This window comes from Taudactylus pleione, unplaced genomic scaffold (genome assembly GCF_031769625.1).
Source record: "Taudactylus pleione unplaced genomic scaffold, aTauple2 ptg000518l, whole genome shotgun sequence".
NCBI classification, from domain to species: Eukaryota; Metazoa; Chordata; class Amphibia; order Anura; family Myobatrachidae; genus Taudactylus; species Taudactylus pleione.
The window spans coordinates 12,588,701-12,611,506 of NW_028284920.1; the positions used below are offsets into that span (position 1 = coordinate 12,588,701).

Consider the following 22,806-nt stretch of genomic DNA (forward strand, 5'->3'; position numbering starts at 1 on the left):
TGCTCATGATATTAAAGCATCATTATATATACCACTTTAAACCTGGTGCAAATTTTTGGTTTGGAGCTGTGGTTCCTTTTACAATTCAAAAATACTTCCTTGTGTTACATCGGCCCTGGCCTGGCAGCTCGCTGTATGGTAAGGTCTGAGGGATTGTCTGACTGAATCACTTTCTTGCACTGCTAACTCCATCTATAAGTATGGGGGGTGTATATGCATAGTATGGGCAGCACAGACGGTGTAATGGTTAGCGTTACTGCCTCACTGCACTGAGGTCATGGGTTTGATTCCCACCACGGCCCTACCTGTGTGGAGTTTGTATATTCTCCCTGTGCTTGTGTGGGTTTCCTCCGGGTACTCCGGTTTCCTCCCACACTCCAAAAATATACTGGTAGGTTAATTGGGTCCCAACACAAATTACCCCTAGTGTGTATGTGTGTGCGCATGTGATACGAAATATAGATTGTAAGCTCCACTGGGCAGGGACTGATGTGAATGGCCAAATATTCTCTGTAAAGCGCTGCTGAATATGTGTGTGCTATATAAATAACTGATAATAAATAATAAATAAATAATCATAGGGATAGTTTTTAGTAGATTTTAATTATTTTGTGTTTTTTTAAATTGAATTCCTTTTTAAATATTTTAATTATGATCCAGAATTTTAAAAAAACTTCAAAATCCTAGAACCATTTACGTTACTGCGACATTATTTTGAATAATAGGTTTGTATTTTTCTCCCATGTCTGAAAATAATTGGTTGAATGACTGTTTTTGAAAATACAAATGAGTTTGCAAGCGAACCATCTTGCTGCTATCGGCACACCCAATGCCCTGAGAAAGTCTTAAGTCCAATAACCAGCACCCCTGTGTCCAGGTTTGGGGGGATTAGTCCATGCACTTGATGTTAAAGCTTTGCCCATGATGAGCTCATGGGGGATGTCGCTAGGGCCATCGAGCCTGTTTAAATGGTTGCTACGGACTAGGCATCAAGGGTCGATGTTGTTGCCCACAGTCACGGTCACGGAGGGAATTACACAGTGACAATGAAATTGTTATTCTACATAATCTGCTCATTGGAGAGCCACTGGGGGAAACGGGCCGGCCCCAGCATGCAGCCAGGGCTGTGATCACAGAAGCGTGCTGGCTACAAAGATCGTACAGGGCTTCGCCTTCTGATCTGGGACCTCCAGCGCACCAGACACTAATCTGCTTTATCAGCTATTTCGCTGACACAAAGGTGTTTACTTATTTTAACATCTCCCAGGACTCTATTTCTCCTTTTGTGTGGTCTTTATCCCCCAACAAGGTTTTAGCCCAGATTACAGATAGTGCCTCAGATCTGTGACACTGGATCAAGGGAGCAATGAGTGACAAAATAATGGAGTCCAACACATGAATCTCATGTCAGATTCCATTCTTTGGACTTAATGTATATCGTTTGTAACTAACTTAAAGAGCAGGTGCTTTTCCTCCATTGTGCTGCATACAAGGGGGGCAGTTAAATTATTGAGCAAAGTAGAAGATTATGATATTTAGTTGTTTGGTTTCATTTTCCCCTCAGCAGCTCTGCCTCATAGTAAAATAGGCCATTTAGAATGCTGTTCCCAGGGATTACCAAGCAATGATTAGTTTTCTGTGGTAACTATGCAATGCTAATAATAGGCAGATGAGATTACCCATCTGATACATTCCAGCATATTGTAATGAATGTTAACTCACTCATAAATAATGCTCTTCACAAGTAGGGTTTGTAAAGAACCAGTCAACTACACTTTATTCAAAAGCCTAAATAAAAACGTTATTTTCCTGCCCAGCAGAATATATTGTTTGGTTTTGTCTTTTAGGGGCATATTTATCATTGATCGGGATTTAGACCCGATAATTGTAATTTCCTATCGCAGCTATTCGCAGCAATATGAAATTAAGTACCGCTTGAATGTATCAAAACTCACATGGAGGGACATTCGGAGCCCGTCCCTGCGATGTGTTGGTGTGAAGTGACCACATCAGTAGTCGCTGCACTATTCTATCAGGGCTCCTGTGCGCTACTGCGCCTGCATGGTCTGCTGAGCACGCATGTGCAGCGGCCGTTGTATTACATCAAGTGGGGCCACATAGGCCTCATTAGCTAGCCTTTACATTATGTGGTTTTAATTTTAGATGAAGGGTACGGGATGCTGGAGCTCAGGATCCCGACGGTCAAAATCCCGACGCCGGCATCCCGACAAAGTTAGAATAAAGAGACTTGTTGGTCAGTATTCTAACTCTCCCCCTCTCCCTACCCTAACCCTCCCTCCCCGGTACCTGCCCTAACGCCTCCCATAGTGCCATTACGTGCGACAGGCTTGGCTTCTCCTGTTTAGTAGCAAAATATAAAATAAATTGCTTTTAATTGTCAATTTTCTGCGAACTAGGAAGGAGCGAGACATGTGGTTCAACAACTAGAAAACCACATGTTGCTTAGGCCTGCCCTGAGGTTCTCTGTTTTCACTGAAAGAGGTTGCGGCAGAAAGATTGCTGGTCATAGAAAACATTGGCCCTCATTCAGACCCGGTCGCAAGCGCTGAGCGCTCGCAACCGGGTCGATGTTAAGGCCCTGCGAACGCGCAACGGCCGCACTGCGTGTGCGCAAGCCCCGTTGCGAGAGAGAAATTCTCTCGCTCCGGAGCTCACTACAAAAGGGGCGGCTGTCGATGTTGATCGACAGCTCGCCCTGTTTTGTAGGCGGGGTGGCTACACAAACGGAGGCGTTCCTTAAGGAACGCCTGCTGTTTTGTGGGCGGCCACACTGACATCAGCAGTGATGTCAGTGGGGAGCTTCCTGCTCGACCAGAGCAGGAAGCTCCCTGGGGCTTGCGATTGCCGAGACCCAACCTTAGAGTCTCGTCGCAAGCCCCGATGGTCTTGACCATCGCGACCATCATCCTGGCTGGTTGCTAAAGCTGTGGGTGTTAACCCAGAGCTTAGCTATCAACCAGGAGGCCGCATTTGAAACGTGAAGCGGCCGCCCTCATTCAGAGAGACCGCTTGCTTCTTGCGAGCGCCTCTGCATGAGGGCCATTATTTGTTTAAAGAGAAGGATATTGAGAGAGTAACCGTTTTCAAAATAGTAAATACTACTGTACAACTACTGAGATGTTCTTTATGCCCGTATTACCTGTATCATGAAATGAATTCAAATTAGCTCATAGAGGAGTTTGCTGTTCCCTCCTAGCTACATCCTAAATCAGTGGTTCTCAACCTCAACCTTCAAGTATCCCCAACAGCCCATGCTTTGAAGATTTCTATCTGAGGAAGCAGGTGGGATAATTACCCAGCAAAAATAGATTGACTCTCCTGAGCATGATTAAAGAAATCCACAAAACATGGAACTGTTGGTGGTGCTTGAGGCCTGGAGTTGTTAACCACTTTCCTAAAGTTACTTTCCCTCACTATGCCATGTTCCATATCCCAAAAAGATGCCAAGCATTGCATAATATTTGGCAGCTAAAGTACATGTATGATACTCTGTCTAGTTGATAATAGTAATGTTTGTTTTCTGTCTAATTGGAGCATTGTGGTTGAAATAAATAACAAAATAACACATACATGATAAATATATAAAAGTTCATAAACTGGATACTATGCTGATTGAGTCCTCTTTCCCTAGACCAGATTGGAGTATATTGTATTACTGTCACTAGTCCAGTGCTCCTTGGCTTATGTTATCATGGTGACTCCTAAATCCAGATGTCTTTTTTTTTTTATGCCTCAATTTCTGATATTTTCAAAAAAAGGTTCATTTTGTAACCTTTTACACATCAGGGTTACTCTAAATGAGTTACTATCAGACAGGATGAGTAGAGCAAGAGAACACAAGCATTAGTTGATCAAATTAGTTGAACTAAAACAGAGTTGAGTTACCCAGACATGATTGTGCGGGCAGCAAACAATTACAGTAGCAGAGTTATGGTACACAGGCAGTAGACTGTACACTGCCATACAATTAGAAGAGATCAAAGAATAAGCATGATAACAGACAAGACAGTCACGAGATAACTTGCTCATAACACTATAACTGTCCATGATCCCCTGCTGAATCTGCTATTATAGCAACCAACACTGTTATGAATTATACAATAACACTTGATAAATTCTGAGTCAGAATCTTTGACTTCACTATAGCCACTATTCCCATAAAGCTATGTACTCTTACCGGTACTCAAATGCCACCAAGTCTTCCACGTAGACAGTAAGAATTTATCTAAGATTATGTATAGTTGAATAAGTATAATGGATCACTTAATGGGACCTTCGTATAACAACTGCTATATAATTTAAGGTAACCAATGGAACGGGATAAAAGTAGTAAACAATCCCAGTGGGAATATAAAGTGGAGGCGACATAAAATTTCTCACAATAACCAGATGAATACTCTTGAGACTGTATATGATAATGCCAGATAGTAAATATTGTAGTATGCAATGAAAGTGAACTAGGTCAGAACAACGGATAGCAAAGAACAAAAAGAAAAGGCAAAATACAAAGTCAAACAGATATGAGGTCAAGGCAGGCTGCAAACAAACTTAGTAAAAAAATAACCGTACCGTGGAGCAGAGAAGCACAATCAAAGCTAAAGTACCGGCTAAGAGTTCTCACTGTCTATTTATTCCATCGTGATACAACAAGAACCTAATTGCATAGCAATGTGCCAAACAGTACATAAAAATTGGTCACATAAATACGGCGCTAATTAGATGCTCCATACAAATTAATCAATACAAAATCAAATGGAGAAGACCCAAGTCTTTGCCATGTGTCTCTATACGTCCAAATTCTTGTTTTTCCTTCAGACGGAAGTTCAATAATTTCTCTTTTGAATGAAGCAAGCACAATGCTGTATCGGTTATGGGTCTTGCAGGGAGGAGAAGGCTGTGCACTACTGTTTTTCGTTCTCTCCAGCAGCCCCTTCTCCAGTTACACCTCCAAACTCTGTCAGAGCAACTTGGCCCTCTGCTCTTCTCTCTAAATATCCCACTTTTGTGATATCAACAGCTTCTTCAGTACCTAGTATTACCTCTATGCCAACAACACCCACACCTTCCTTCCTTCCTTCCTTCCTTCCTTCCTTCCTATTTATGTGACCAATTTTTATGTACTGTTTGATTCTTTATTTTCTGTTTCTGGTGGAGACAGTGGGTCTCACAAGTTGGCTGCTTAATATTAGTACGCGCCAGTGTTTTCTCCGAATATTTTCCTATATTGCATAGCAATGTGCGTTCAGCATAAAGTGCAGCAATACAGCTGCAGTTAACCTCAGAGAGTACCGGTCACTAGACAACCAGATGGAACTCCTTGTGTATGAGCCCCCACGTTCTAACTTGCTAATCAGCATGCAACAGAAGACAAGCCCCCAGAGGAATGGAGAGAATATAAAACATGTTATGCAGAGCCCAAGGTGCATGGCTATGTAATGGGGTAACTGCTGCACCCAATAAGTGAATAACCACAGTCAGCCCAAAAACCCCAGCATAAAAACACAGCCACCTGCTGTTTCAATCAATTTCAAAAGAAAATCAAGATAGCACAAACAAATATGTTCAACAGTGAAAATAATTTACAAATGTCTATCTTCTATTAGCACAAGTAAACCTAATGAAAGACCAAGAGACACTGGCCATGACGAAGATACAAAAAACACGCACAAAGCAATCGCAGAAAATATAAAAAGAGGATAGGGAAGAAAAGAGAAAGCACAGGATCGAAGATAAAACAAAAATGGTTCACAAGGAATTAAAAGCAAAATAAAAACTGAATAGGAGTATTCAATCAGCAGTCAAAAAATGACTGCCAACAAAATAAGGGTACTGAAAAAAAAAAAAAAATTAATTATTATCCTTTGTACAAGCAATCTATAAATCAATCTTTGACACAATAATTGGCACTAGAAAGTTCAAACGGAAAGTTACATTGGAAAGATTCCATGCAAAAACTGTACTAGAAAGCTTTGACCAGCGCAAGACAGGGAGGACCAGTACATATGCACCCAAATTAAATCCCAATAAAGATTCTACCATCAAAACTACAAGGGCATTGCTATTAACCTTCTTGAGAAACTAGCAAAAAAATTACATTAATAAAATGTACAAAGATAGATGATCTCAAACAGGACCAAACAGACCACATGATTGTGATTAATCCAGCAAACAGAGGGGGAGGAATTGTTATTATGGACTGTGGAGCTGATTCCAAAATTTCTGCTAATGTAATCGCAGCTGTGATCTCTTATGGAACGCAATAGCGAAAATATGCTAATGTTTCCAAAAGCTTACCCGAGCATAGAGACTCCCTCTGCTGCCTTCTCATATCCATCCGACGATATGCAAAAACGTGCATCAATTAAAAATGCACCCCCACCCTCCATATACTGTTCACATTATTTGTAATTTTTCCTCCTTATAGTACTGCCCCTTACACAATATGCAACACACGGTAATGCCCCTTACACATTATGCATTGTCTGGGATCTCCTGCTTGTTGGGGTTTCACTGGAGAGGATGCAACTTTCTCCATTTTCTCCCGGCGACGCCAGTGTTCCCAGCACTTCCGGGTTATGTGTTGCCCTGAGAGACGATAGAGGTCCAGTAGGCCCTCTAACATCTAGGTGGCGGCCATTTTTGGAGGGACGTTTTCAGCAGATTCCATGCGGACGGCTCGTCTGCATGGAATCTGCAGGCCCCAAGCCACCGCGGCTCTCCAGGGGCTATTGTTACGCCCCTGTGAAATGTCACATACCCAAGAGATAGCAGTGGCTTGTCAGCTGATAACTGCGAAAGTTACATTCTCAATATAAAATTTATTTACGTACAAATACCTCTAAATCTGTTACTTCTTTAAAAATGTGAATATACTCTCCTGCAGTAGTAGATGACCTTTAAGACTTATAATTTAAGTACTATCATCACATCGGTAACCTCGGCGCTGATCGGCTAGCCACGCAGCTTCTGAGTGACCTGAAACACTGCATGTCCCCTGACAGGCTGAGAGCTCTCATGTTGCGAAGGAGATCGCTACTAATTTATGCACGACCATGAAATGGCATTTAAACGGTCAGACATGCCTACGTTTTTGTAGCCAACTTCCCTTTACCTCCCTCACACGCTGACTTCCTGTAACTGAATACTCTGTATGAGCGTACTTGCAATACAATCATTACGCCTGCACAGTGTGGCATGCGCAATGGGTAATAATCACTCGATCTGCGTAAATATCAGCATTGCTTACATTTTGGAATTAGGCCCAGTGGACATATAATAAGCAGCACACCATCTGCCAGACAAGGCAGCTTCTTTGGAACTCAGGGCCTGATTCAGCAAGGAACGTAAAGGAGAAACCGCACGCACTTGGGCGATGTTTTTGCACTGCGTATGCATCGTACTGCACGTGCGCAAACTAGCCAGTGCTATCAGGTTATGGTACGCAGACCCTTCCGAAATTGAGTGACAGGATGTGCCATTTGTGGGTGGTGACAGGGGGTGGTCAGATGAACGCAGGCGTTATAATGCCGATATAGGGGCGTACATAATTATGGCAGTGTGGTGGCACACGCAGCCATACCGTAAGCTGTACACAGGAAGCTGGCAAAATCTTGCGGCAGGTCAGGTCAACCACTATTATGCTAATGGTCCGATGGTTCTCGATGTTTACGCTATCTTACGTGCTGATCACAGGATGTGCCATTTGTGGGTGGTGATATGGGGTGGTCAGACGAACGCAGGCGTTATAATGCCGATATAGGGGCGTACATAATTATGGCAGTGTGGTGGCACACGCAGCCATACCGTAAGCTGTACACAGGAAGCTGGCAAAATCTTGCGGCAGGTCAGGTCAACCACTATTATGCTAATGGTCCGATGGTTCTCGATGTTTACACTATCTTACGTGCTGATCAGGCTGTGAGTAAAGGGAGATGGGTGGCTTAGTTTGGGGTTGGGCATCTGCATCTTGTGCTGCGGTCTCCGTGCGTATGCATTGATTAGTATATTCTCGCAGCGAACAGGTGCGTGCGTCTACATTCGTGCGTTCCTTGCTGAATCAGGCTCTCAAAGCAGTTCCTTTGCCAACATTCAACTTAACTGAAATATAATTAGATGTGGATGCATCCCCAGATACAGCTTTTAGAAGGCTTAGCCCTGGCAGGTACTTGAGGGCAGGTGCAACATTAAGCAATAAGCATGAAGTCTATCAACAGTTCTGTCTAGCTGCCTCTTGACGATAGTACTTAAATTATAAGTCTCAAAGGTCATCTACTACTGCAGGAAAGTTATTCACATTTGATTTTTAAAGAAGTAACAGATTTAGAGATATTTGTACTTAAATAAATTTTATATTGAGAATGTGACTATCGCAGTTATTAGCTGACAAGCCACTGCTATCTCTTGTGTATGTAACATTTCACAGGGGCGTAACAATAGCCCCCGGAGAGCCGCTGTAGCTTGGAGCCTGCAGATTCTATGCAGACGAGCCGTCCGCATGGAATCTGCTGAAAACGTCCCTACCAAAATGGCCGCCGCCTAGGAGGAGACAGATTTCTCTCAGGGCAACACATAACCCGGAAGTGCTGGGAACACTAGCGCCGCCAGGAGAAAATGCAGAAAGTTGCATCCTCTCCAGTGAAACCTCAACAAGCATGAGGTCCCCTACAACGCATAATGTGTGAGGCGCATTACGGTGTGTTGCATATTGTGTAAGGGGCAGTACTATTAGGAGGAAAAATTACAAATAATGTAAACTGTCTATGGAGGGTGGGGGTGCATTTTTAATTGTTTGCACTGGGAGCCAAATTGCATAGAAACGGCCCTGTATTCATTTTACCAAAATGCCATTTGGGGTGGGGGGGGCGGGGGCTCCAGAAACTTTTTTGGCATGGGGGAGCAAAATTTATAGTAGCGCCACTGACACTTCATCACATTACCGCATTGCGTAGAAATCTGCTGATGCAAGCATGACTACTAACACTTCCAAGCCTCCACTATGTGTTTGTTGGATGCAAATGTACACCTGACGTGTCTGACACAAATACCACTGTGGCATTGCTGAATGTATCCCGAGATGTTTCCCAATCAGCATGTAAACATAAATACACTTTTGTGCATATTTTCCCAAAGGGCCCCATACACTGTGCGATGTGCACCCAGTGATGCGATGCACGATCTGACAGCTGACATATTGGGTGGTCCCCACACACTGAGCAATCCGCTGCCTGACCTCCCCCCCGCATCGACTAGCTAGATCATCTGTCGATTCTTCAGTTCTCTTGTGCAGATAGAAAGATCTGGAGGAGCGACGGATGACCTCACGGGAGCGTGCAGTGGCCGATATCATGCCCACACAAGGAACGATATAGCTGCGACATTGTTCCAATCCGTCGGATTGGCCGCTATATTGCTCCGTATGTGAGGGCCTTAAGTGAGCCCTGTATAAGCAGCATGCACAGAAAAGGGACACTGGCAACTGAAATAAATACTAGATGTAGAGATTAATTAACAGTAACCAGATTGAGTATCTAGTTAACACCATCCGCTACTTATCACTCACACAATTACTTCATGCTCCAAGAAAAAAACTTCCTATAGTTCCAAGGAACTCCAATGGGAACTACATTTGCACAGAGCTGCACGGACTGGAAGAGGATTTTAAGTACTAGAATAACCAATATCTGGGAAACAAAATTAATATACAAGAATAACTTGACCTATATATTGAGGCAGCTGCAGGCTAGCAGCAAAATACGTTGGGTTATTTTCAACTACTTTTCCAAATATCTAAATTGAAAAATCGAAATTTTATCATGTGTTCATCTGATTTTACTTCATTTCTTTCCACCGAGCTTCAAGGAAAAAGAAACCAACAGTATCTAAAGAACCAGCAGAGCTAGGAAGACAGCTTCAGTTGGAGTGCAGAGCCTTTCTACCAAAGCCATACCAGTGGAACCACATCTGTGTTCATTAATTATTTCAATGTGTATTCAATATTCTCACCTATAGAAGACTTCATTAAATTAACACTAATGTCAACTCTTGATCTAGAGCCAGCAATTTGTCATCAATGTTTAATCCTTCCTTTGTTATGTTTGTACCGCAATGTAGTTATTAAATGTATTATGTGTCAAAGTACTTTATTAACATTTTCAGTATTTGTAAGCATACTTCACATCTAAAGCTGGCCATACACTAGACCAACTTTCAGCCAACCATCCAACTAGTTGTTTGGTTGGAATGAAATTCTGGTAACTAATGGGAGCAAGTAACAATCAGCAATTTGCTCCCAAAAACCGGAAAACAGACTAAAGCTGGCCACACATCTAAAGATTATCTGTCCAACCAGCCAACTAGTTGATTGGTTGGAATGAAAATCTGGTAAGGTACACAATCAGCAATTTGCTCCCAAACACTGGAAAATGGACCAAAACTGTTGATTGAACAAATAGTTTAGATCAAACATTTAACAAACTTGTCTGAACGACCATTTTCATCTGTTTTCTGGCATTTAGGAGCAAATTGCTGATCATCATTTACTCCCATACGTTACCAGATTTTCATTCCAACCAACCAACTAGCAGTTGGTCTAGTATTGTATGGCCAGCTTATGTCACCTTTGGTATATAACAGAACGTGAGGCATAGTTTGTTTGTACGTGTATTTTTGTAAGCATTTTTTTAATTTTTTTGCTTACCCAAAAATATCTGCTTTAATAATATTTAAAAGGAGGTTTTTCAATTGCTGCAATACTTTTTGTGGTCTTACTGTTCTCTGTGCATTTCCATGAGTTCATAGCCTCCTCTCGCAGCTTCTGGTGCCCTACATGGTTTTTAAAGTGCACCCATTGTTTACTCAGTGCTAACGGTGGGACTTCTTGATCGAAGTGAATAGTAATACACATGACCACTGAATTGAGTCACACTTTATCTGTGTTGTGCTTTATTCACTGAAATGCAGCCTAACAATTCTCTAGGAACCAATTAAGTTGTTATTCATTTTAAAAAATATATAATCTGGATTGCTGCTGCCTCGGCAATGTTACTCGTTCTTAACTGAAAGGCTATTTCCTCATGAACATTGCCAGAGCCAACAAGATGGCTGCCTGCAACGTTGAAGTGACCGATGGAAATGCAAATACGTTTTTTTTTTAATACAGTAGTACAAGAGGTCCTCCCATGTTTTTAAACAGAAAATATAGATTTGTTTCCCCTTTAAGGCACATTTATGTATTTAAAATAAACAATGGTCCACTTCATCTTGGGGAGCCCAAGTGTCAGCAGGTCCTAGTGTGAATTGGAGCAGATACACATTTTAATATGCTATAGAACTGCAGAAGAACACAAAGTTGGATGGCTGCCTCTGACACCTGCTTCAGGGACCAGACTAGAGGATTGAAACTGCATTTCAGTAAGAAAAGCATATGTTCCAAACAAGAGACCTATAGGCATCTGGTTTAATAAATATTATTGACCTTTACAGTATCTGAGCAATGGAAAAGTATTCTCTTGTGATGGTAGAAGTCCTCTTATAAATAATAATTTATGACCCATGGTGATATTGCCATTAGCTGCTGATGAAGACTTCTCTGCTATATTTTCAACTCTGTTAAAGCGTTCAAGTAAAGTTAATGCAGTTTATAACATATAACACATTCCATACATGGCCGGACAGAAAGGCACCACAGTGACCAGCTAATCCTTTTCCTTGTGTGTGTGTGTATATATATATATATATATATATATATATATATATATAGCATTAGGTGGCTCCGGTACATCATTAACCTCTTTTACTCTTTAGATTTAAACTTTTCCCTAAAACGGGTACAAAGTATTAGCAACATAGGTTAGTTATGATTTGGTTCGTTAACTTAAATGTAATAAAAACGTGTTCCAGATGTCTCCTGTAGATCAGGTGTAGGCAGCGAGTGGCACTCCAGGTGCTTTGGAATTAGATAGATATCCCGGCATACCCTGCCACAGTTTTTCTGTTCGGGCATGCTGGGATGTGTAGTTCCACAGCAACTGGAGTGCCGGATGTCTCCTTCCCCTGCTGTAGATCTCTGGTCATGTATCATAGAAGTTAATCCTAAACATGGCCACAGTGTGTGGGCCTCCACCATCCATCGAAGATGGCCAAGAACAATTAAAATACATCTGCATTTTAATTGTTCCTGGCTGAAAATATAGCCGGCCGGTGGCTGCAAACCTAATGTGTGCAATTATCAGGCTAATTGTACTACAGGGGCCCCATGGAATCCATCATGGGCTCTGCCTTACTTGGTGTCAGTTTGCAGCATGCTTGTGAGATCACACTAGATTTATGGCAAATCACATTCCTCGCCTAATGTGATTTTTGGAAATTGCTTACAATGCAGAGACAGGATGTATATATACTCTCTGTGGCCACTTTATTATGTACACCTATACAGCTGATCGTTAATACAAATATCTAATTAGTTAGGCATGTAGCAGCAACTCAATGTATAAAGGCATGCATACATGGTCAAGGGAATCGGTTTTTGCTCAGACCTAACAGCAGAATAGAGAGGGAATGCGATCTCCCGACTTTGATCTTGGAATCACTGTTGGTGACAGACGGGGTGGTTTCAGTATCTCAGGAACTGCTGATCTTCCGGGATTTTCACGCACAGCACTCTCCACAGGTTACAGAGAATAGTGCGCACAATAAAAAGCATCTAGGGAATGGCAGTTTTCTGGGTTAAACATGCTTTGGTAATGAGGGAAGTCACAATAGAATGGCTAAACTGGCACAAGCTGACAGGAAGGCGACATTAATACAAATAACCTTGTGTTACAACAGTTGTACTCAGAAGAGCATTTCTGATAGAGATGAACAGTTCGGTTTTGCTGGAAACCGAACACGCCCAAACTTTTGGGTTCCAAGCCAAACAGAGTCCTGACTCAGATCACTTTGGGTTTCCTAGTAGAACCAAGTCCACACTCCAGTTTTCTCGCCAGGTTCGATTGCATTTAAGTGCCTCCCTTGTGGTTTCAGGCGATGTGAGGTGCTCAAAATTGACTGGAAATGAATGTTATTGATGTTAATAATACTTTAGGAACAAAAACAGGTCTAATTTACATGATTATAGCTGTTTTTATTGATTTTTAAAGAAAACCCAACCAAAACACTTGAGGGTGGTTTTTCCAGAAGTAAAACATGGGGGCCTGTGCACATCAAAGTTTGTCGAGCTTTGGTTTCAGAAATTAGAAATGGATGGGCAACAGCAGTAGAAAACCGCACCAGATTCTTCTACTGTCCACTGAGAACAGGAAACTGAGGCTATAGTAGGTACAGGCTTGCCAAAGTGGACTGTAGCAAAGTGGAAAAAAATCACTTATTTTGAATACTCCTGCCAGGTTTGCTGCAAAATGCAGATGGTATGGTTAGATTTTGATGTAAACAACATGAATCCGTAGATCCAACATGTTGTATAAACAGTTCAGACTGATGATGGTGTAATAATGGTGTTGGTAACATTTTGTTGACAAACATATTAGGCCTCTTAACATAAATTTAGTGTTGCTTAAATGCTACAGCCAACCTGAGTATTATTACTGATATATATGTACAGACACCCTACTTTTCAGAAGTTTTAGAACACCACATTTTTACAGTTTTTATTGAATTTTACAGTTTAGTGCCCTAATGTACTATAAAGTTAAAGCACAGAGCAAATAGGCAGTAAAACAGATCATGCAATCATTTATTTAGCAAAATTTTGTGTAAATTTTTGACTCATCCAAGTAACCAGCTATAACTGCTGAACACACTGGGGGTGATTCTGAGTCGGACTCAGGGAAAGCAATGTTTTCCCTCTGTACATGTGTCCGAGACACACTGCACATGCATCCTGATGGTTATGGTCAGGAGGGCGCAGATTGAAATTGCATGAAGATCCATGCAATTTTGTAGGGTGTTTATGGTTGGTAAAGGGGAGGTGGCTAACGGGCATCGGCAGCTATGGTCCCTCTGACCATCTGCTCCTGGCAGGTGCAATTTCCAATGGTGTGGCTGCCACTGCGTCCAGCCAGTTTACAATCCCCCCTCCAGGCTACTTTCTCATGCCACCCAGCTGGCAACATTTTCTAGGGAGAACACTGTTGTGGCATTATTTCTACAATGGAAATCATTCTTTCTACAATGGAAATTAAATATTGTTCAGGAAGTTCTTCCCACACTGTTGCAGAAGTTCCAACAACTGTGTTGCACTTGTAGGTTGCTTTACTTTCATCCTTCTGTCCAGTTGATCTTAAACCATTGTGGCGTAAGTCTGGAGACTGTGCCCGCCATTCCATGATTTGAAGCCTACTGTCTTGTTCTTTTTCTTTGAAGGTACTTCTGACATAGCCATTAGGTATGTTATGGGTCATTATCTTGCTGTAGGAAGAACCCATGGCCAACTAGCCGTAAAACAGATGGTAGTGCATGGTTCTGCAAAATGCTGTAGTAGCCCTTTTAACTCAGGTTGCCAATCACTCTATGCCAGTCACCAACTGGGGATCCAGCAAATAGAGTCCCAGACCATCACAATTCCCCCCCCATGTTTGACAATTGGAGTCATAGGTTTATTTACTAAATGGTGGCTTCTAAAAGCTGTAATTACTAAGTGTTGGCCGTCGCCTCCTGACATGTTTAACCCCAAACTTTAAAAGGACAATGGTTTAAATAGGAAAACTCCCCCCGTGTTTTCCTATTAAAAGCTTTAACCTTTAAAATTTTGGCCTTAAACATGCCAAAGATCCATCCAACGAATCATCCTGTCACCTACCCGATGGCATACAAAAACCCTGCACAATCAACCAAAGATTTCACATTTTGAGTCATCTGTCCAGAAGACCTTCTTCCAGTCTTGAGTAGTCCACTGATGGTACATCATGGCCCTGACAACCCTCTTCATTGCTGCAGAATAGCTTTAAGTTCTTAACCCATTACTTGTTCCATGAATAAGGCCTTAGTTTATAACTGAAATATACAATATTGTTCAGTTTTGCTAGCCTAAACTGTTATTTTTAACCTCATGCAGTTTACCGCTTACTTTTGTACCATATAAGGTTATTTGCTGTACTTGAATTGCTTGAATTTCCTTAAAAGAAATTGAAAAATGAAGGTGTTTCTAAAATGGTAGTATGTATGCATGCATGCATGTATATTTGTGTTTATGTAAAGTTGCATGGGTTTCCTCCAGATACTCTGGTGACCCTCCACAATCCAAAGACTGGTAGGTTAACTAGATTCTGATTAAAAAATATCCTAGTATATTTATGTATGTGTGTATATATGTGTATATGTATGTGTGTGTGTGGACATGTGGTTGGGAATTTAGGGCCCAATTCAGACCCGCTCGCTAGGCTCCGTTCGCACGCAGCCAGCCAATTTTTGCAATCTCCGCATGCGTATGCACCGCAGTGCACGAACTAGTCCATGCGATCGGGAAGCGTTCGCTTGCTGCGCATAGACAGCTCGCTAGCTAGAGTGACAGGACAAGCCGTTTGTATGTGGTGACGGGATGGTCCATGAAAACGGGGAAGTGGTGGTGCTTAGGCAGGCGTGCCTGAGCGTCTCAACGCCGTTTCAGAGGCGTGCATAATTAAGACGCAGTGTCATAGTACACGTCACATGGTTGAAAATCACAATGAATCACTCGCAGTGCTTGCGGTAGGGTATGGTCAGCCACAAGTGCTGCGATCGCTTCCGATGGTACTCTGTTACCGATGGTTGCATACACTTCCTAGACATGACTTGGGAAAGTGGGCGTCTTAAGACAGACTGGTGGGCGTCTGCATACACAGAGTGATCGCACACTAAGACATAGTGGGCGCACTATTGCCTTGCCATGCGATCGCAGATTTGCATACTTTTGCTGCGTGTGAACGCATCTAGCGAGCGGGTCTGAATCGAGCCCCTAGATTGTAACACTTTGCATTATTGCATGTTAGCAATTTGTTTATTACTGTTTTTTATTACATACCATCTCTGAAGACACTTTTTATATATGTCCCTATATGTTGTTATATGTAAGAGTCCATTGTTTTAACACGTTACAGAATAAAATGGTAAACAAACCTGGAAATGACTATGTGACAATAACTTCCCTGCCATGTCTCATTGTAGTGGCCAGCTGATGAACTGCCTTGGAACTGAGTTTAGAAGAGGAGCTGGAGTTTTGGATGTCCACTATGAAACACCATTCACGTTACTGTCATGTGGCTATGACACATATATACGTTACTGGGACTTAAGAACAAACTCCAGGTATTGACAATTTATGTTTGTTAGTACATCATATAAAGAAGCCATGCATGAGCAGGTTGTTACTTTCATTGTCTTCCAATTACAAAGAATGTCCATCTGTTTTTCTTTCCCATGATCGTGTTTCCACAACACAATAACCATTCATAAAAAGAAGAAAATTGACCTATGTTGTAAAACATATTCCAATACCCCTGCCATGCCTGACCTGAAACTGAACTTGCCCCTGTCATACATGAGAACACAAGTCTTACACTTGTTGTTTATTTTAATGCATTTAGGGTGATGTTTATCAAAGAGATAAAATTGTGAGAGATTAAGTACCAACCAATCAGCTTTTATCTGTCATTTTTTATACACAGCCTGTAACATGTAAGTTAGAAGCAGAGTGGTTAGTATTTTTTCTCTCATAATTTGATCTCTCTCCAAGCTTTGTTAAATACTCCCATTAGCCTTTTAAACCTTCTATCCCCTTTAGAAAAATGGAAACCCTGTATTTACTAAGTGGTGGCTTTAAAGACTGCAGCCATATCTGCTCAAATAAATGAGCCCCAGGCAGGTATGTTTGTAGAAAGTACTGTACTGATGTATTGATGAGTTCTCCTAGTTTAGAAGTGGACAGGGAGAAGAGCAGTGGGCCCAGGACAGAACCCTGCAGGACACCAACGGGAAGGGTGGAAGTGGGGGGAGGTGGAGCCAGAGGCAGACGCAGAAAAGGAGCGGTTGGTGAGGTAAAAAGTGAACCAGGCATGGACGGTGTTAGAGAAGGTCTGAAGGGTGCGAAGGAGGAGAGTATGATCCACGGTGTCGAAGGCTGCAGAGAGGTCCAGGAGGATGAGCAGAGAGAAGTGACCAGTTTTACATTAATGAGAGACAGGGAAGGGAAGAAAGTAGGTGCAGCTTGGCATCCCATGTAGAAAAATGGGAGAAATGGCAAAGAATGAAAAAAAGAGAGACCGCAAGAAAAAAAGAGTAAAGGTGCATACACATGGGACAATGGCCCTCATTCGGTCGTAAGAAGCGATCGCTCTCTCTGAATGAGGGCGGCCACTTCATTTTTGAAGTGCGGCCTCCTGGTCGTTAGTTAAGCTGTGGGTTACCACCCACAGCTTAACGACCGACCAGGTTGATGGTCGCGTTGGTGATCACCATCGCAACCATCGGGGCTTACGACCAGACCCTAAGGTTGGGTCTGGGCACTCGTAAGCCCCAGGGAGCTTTCTGCTCTGATGGAGCAGGAAGCTCCCCACTGACATCACTGATGATGTCAGTGCGGCCGCCCACAAAACGGTAGGCGTTCGTTAAGGAACGCCTCCGTTTTGGAAACCGCCCGCCTACCAAATGGGGCTAGTTGTCGATCAACATCGACAGCCGTCCCTTTGGTAACGAGCTCCGGAGCGACAGAGTTTCTCTGTCGCTCCGGGGCTTGTGCATGCGCAGCGTGGCCGCTGCGCGTGTGCAGGACTAACCATCGAGTCGGTTACGAGCGCATCGACGCTTGCGACCGACTCTGAATGACCCCCAATGTGCTGTATGAACGATATTGGCAAAAGAATTCCCTTGAACTTTCTGTAGTGCAGGGCAAACGATATTGAAAGATATCTTTCAGTGAAGTCATCCTGCCACATCTCTGGACAGGCAGATAAAGAGACTCTGCGCAGTCCCGAAACGTCGGAATATGCACACAGCATAACTTATAAGATTGACAAGCCCTGGAGTGACCCGTGTGTTTTGCACTCATGCGAGTACTAACCAAGAATATTATATATATATATATATATATCAAATACCAACAGCGGCTGTCACTCCTCCAAATCGCTGCAAAGTCGCAAGGTGCCCGATACAGATCACAGATACAGGTGAATGTTCCCGGTACGGCACTCTTCGCTCTTAATACAATAAAGAACCCCCTGGGAACGGGTGGGGGTTCTTTATTGTATTAAGAGCGAAGAGTGCCGTACCGGGAACATTCACCTGTATATATATATATATATATATATATATATATATATTAGGGATGTGCAGGCTCGGATAGGTTCGAGTTTGCATGTGGAGTTCGAACCTATCCGAGCCTGCACATCCCTAATATATATATATATATATATATATATATATATATATATATATATATATTTATTTTGTGTGTGTATATATACATATATATATCTGAGTGGGTTGTGAGGAGCAGGGGATGAGAGGGGGGCCCCAAAGATATCTGTGTAACGGGCCCCAAGATTTCTGTTGCCGGCCCTGTGTACGGACGACCAAACATATGGTTATCGTCCAGCGGGAGCGCTTCTTTGGTTGTTCACTGCATACACACTGAACGATATCATTATTGTTCATATTGTTCAAAGATATTGTCTCGTGTGTATGCCCCTTAAGACAAAGGGCTGTAATGAAAGCTATGGGCTCCAAACTTTTTCAAACGATTTGGAGGAAGTATACTGGTCATAAGTTCCATGAGATAGATATACTGTACCAAATTCTGGAGGCTATCTTTTGAAGTTATGGGCGGTCAGACTTCTTCCAGTCACCCGCTCTATACTTTTTTTTTTAGCATAGGCTGGTAGTGGAGAAATCAGGGGGACAAAACGTGTGAGTTATCCCCCCATTTTTCACTAACCAGCACTAGTCTTGACCAGCCAAGCTGGTGGAACCATAGAGGGGAGACCTCTGTACCATGATTCCTCCAGCCGTAGACCAGTTTGCACCATGGCTGGTTTCTCCAGGGGATTGGAGTTCTCTCAAAAAAATAAAAAAACCATGGGTGCAAGTGAGATTTAAGTGTGTGTTACTTATGCCTGGCATAAACTAGACTCCTGCTACTATTGTCGACTGACACGCATTTTAACGTAGTTGTCATATTATATACATATTCAATATCCTTTTTTTTTTTTTTTTTCAAATGTACTTACAACTTGGTGGTATAATTGCTGCTAACTCGGTGTTATCTGTCAGGATTTACCTTCTGGTCTAGTCCAAATTTCATTCAATTTGATTAGATTTTTTTGGACCAGGTGATTTGTAGTCATTGTATATGTGGCAATTTCAGGTCTGTTTTGGTTTATAACAACAAATTGCCCCATGTACTGTAAATGTGACATGTGTGGCCATCCTCACATCTGTCCCTACTGCCGATCTGAATTGAAAGTCACCAGGAAAATTGCATCAGAGGGCATTGTATTCAACATTATTCAAGAAACCCTAGATTAGCGTTCCCGCTAGACTGTATTAGTGGGGCGCCGCACCCTGCCCGATTTTTAAAAGGGCAAATTGCGACCTACCTTTTAGCCGTGCTCCGCTAAAACAGCTTGCAATGAGCCTTCCTCATCCATGGACTGCAGTGTCCCACAGGTAGGAAAAGTTGCGGTGAACGATCACTGCAAGGTGAGTAGACGCCATGCGCATGCACACTGCCTCTATTCACCGTGAGGGGAGAGCTTGGGGGAAGCCCAGCACCTCCTTAAGTGCTGGGCACGCCCCCTAGTGTGACAAATTGGAGGCGTGTTACAAGAACACGCCCCCTCTCCGACAGCGCGCACATGAGCTCCCTCCCTGCCCGCAGACTAGCGGCAATGCTACTAGATAATCTGGGATTATCCAGATAATTTGGATATTTTCCACATCTTCAACACAACACACGCATACACGTGTGCACAACTATTAACAGTTCATATTTCCCGAATTAGGTTTAAGAGCCCTAATATACAAATATTAAAAGAATTTGAAGCTGTTTGCAAAGATAAACCCAATTATTTTTAAAATGACATGTAGAGCAGCTATAATTTTTCAGGGATTTGTAACTACTGTATCCGATAATCCAGGATATCTCTGTGGGTCTCAGCACAAGCAGTACATATATATCATCACACATGCCGAGGTCTGAGAAACAACGGGTTGAGGGAGTCAAAAGCGTTACGGGAACAAGGAATCACACTCCCACTGCAATTAGAAAATAATTTTAAAATAACTTTTAATTACAGGCACTGGCGGGGCTCCACAGCAGATCTGCTTTGTTGGTGCCTAAGCGTGCTTGACACGTCCAGCTCTGAAGCTGGTACAAACTGACAACATTTGTTCTTTATTATACCTATTTTGATATTGAACGGGATCTAGTACGTTTCACAGATTGATTACAGCTTCGTTGTAGGAGCTTTGAATATAAATTTTTTTTTGTTGCGTTTTTTTTTTTTTTTTGCCAAAGTAATCACAAATTTGCATATGTGTTGCCCAATAGTGCTGCTATTAAGTGACTGTGATCTCAAAACACATCTTACTGCTGATGAAACTGTTACACATTCTGCACGTAGGCAGAAAAGCATTATCCATCCATCACTGCAATGAGCCACGTGTTCCTAGTGTTCTATACATCAGTAACAATCAGAATATGTCGCCTGGTAATGAAGGGATTTATTCCTGAGATCCTTGCATAAAGTTAAAGACAAATTAAAAATAATGAAAACGTGATACAGTTGTTTTTTTTTCAAGTTCTCTGTAGAAGAAAGTTGATGGGAAAAAATAAGATACGTAAACAGCTACTTTTCTTGTCAATTTCCCTTGGTTTCCTCTATATTAGTATTATCCCCTAGATCAGGGGTGGCCAACCCGTGGCTCTCAAGCCACGTGCGGCTCTTTTGTGTTTCCCTTGCGGCTCAACAGACCCCCACTGGCACTGAGAACGCTGGTCTCTGAAGCGACCAGAGTCTAAAGAAGCCTCTGATCGCTTCACAGGTCGGTGATCCAATTCGCGGGTGATGTCCTGATGTGAAGAGCCTGCACACCTGGTTGATCCAGTTAGATCCAGCAGGCAGCGGAAGTGGCAGCAGCGACGGTGGGACTCGGGCGCCCTGACGGCGTAGGGCAGTGCCAGCATGAAGACAGGCAAGTTTCTTCATAGGGGTGTGAACGGGGAGGAGTAGCTAATACGGGGGGCACTACCTTAGGGGGCACGACTACATGGAGCATTGCAGAAGGGGCACAACTACAAGGGGCATTGCATAAGGGCCACAACTACTGGGGGCATTGCTTAATGGGAACAACTACAGGGGGCATTGCAGAAGGGGCACAGCTACTGGGGGGCATTACTTATTGGGCACAGATACAGGGGCATTGAAGAAGGGGCACAACTACTGGGGGCATTGCATAATAGGCACAATTACAGGGGGCATTGCAAAATGGGCACATCTACTGGGGTCTGGGGGCATTGCATAATAGGCACAGGTACAGGGGGGCACTGCATATGGGGTACAGCATAATGGGCACTACTGCTGGAGAGCAAGTGGGAGAGGGCAGCCTGAGACCTGGGCGGATGATGCCTGCTTTCATGCTTATGGGGGCAGAGTGGCGCTGTTGAGATAACTCCGGGGGAATGGGGGGGAGGGAATGGGGTGATGCATGCTCCTGCGAATGTCATGCCAAAGGCGTGCGCACAAAACTGGGGGCTCTTTAATTTGACTACAGATATTTTTGGGCTCTTTGCCTCTGAATGGTTGGCCACCCCTGCCCTAGATACTTAGATCTCAGACAAAGTTCATCCTATTCAAGTCTATTTTACAAATCGTCCAGTCTATAACTTTATGTTACAGCGGAGATATTATTGTGTTGCCTGGTTTCAATTAAATTAAATGGAGCTGAACTAATTGACCTACTGTAACCTTTGCCAGAATTGTGACGCGTTCACCTTTGTAGCCGCTGGGCCTGATGCAGAGTTGGAGAGAGACCTGGTGTCTGTGCTCCCAACCTGTATGAATGGTTATTAATGTATATATTTGTCTGTATGTATGCATCTTGCGGTGTGCCCACCACCTGTCTGTATGTATGCATCTTGCGGTGTGCCCACCACCTGTCTGTATGCTTGGTTTGCAGCTAGGCATTGAACGCTGACTGTTTTCCCATGACACACCCAAGGAATGTTTGCCTTATACGCATACATCCTATGTGACATACATTGTGACAATTGGGCGCAATGTAACGTCCGTTCAGACGTCGCAGAGAGATGTGTGCGAGTTAGAATCACGCAGAGGTTGATAATGATGCTTATCCAGCTTTATGACACTTGTGCAGTTTGGTAAATGATGCTAGATGCGTTCATATTCCAACCTGCGTGCGATACAAATCAGGTCCTGTGTGGTTAATGACGCTTGTTCAATAGGAATGGGCTATGTTGGTTCTTTCTATAGTATGATTTACCTTTCTCCTTTATCTTTCTGTAAGTAATCTTCTAAATGTATTGTTTGCACAGTATCTTGTTGATATGATGCATTATGCATAGTGAGCCACACATGAGCACAGAGAGTAGTGCAGTTTGCATGAGTAGCTCTGCCTGCTCGCACTGTGCTGCATCTAGAGGCTCAGATATATTGATTGGGTACATTACCACTTAGCACAGAGTCAGTGTGACTGCACATAAGGTCAAGGGGAACACTTTGTTTACTGTCAGCATCCTACATTAATGGGAGAAGGACAGGTCGGGTCTCCATAGAATTGATTAGCTTTCAGCCATGGGTC

At 42.9% G+C, this 22,806-nt stretch overlaps 1 protein-coding gene across 2 annotated transcripts in view; it reads left to right on the forward strand.

Moving 5' to 3' along the window:
* The window catches only part of FBXW4 (F-box and WD repeat domain containing 4), a 231,294-nt gene that overhangs the window by 196,842 nt on the left and 11,646 nt on the right, over nt 1–22,806 (forward strand). For both annotated transcript variants that reach the window (XM_088450527.1, XM_088450526.1), the window contains exon 7: nt 16,159–16,299. In XM_088450527.1, the coding sequence (XP_088306653.1) occupies nt 16,159–16,299 (141 nt within the window). The remainder of the gene's footprint in view (nt 1–16,158; nt 16,300–22,806) is intronic.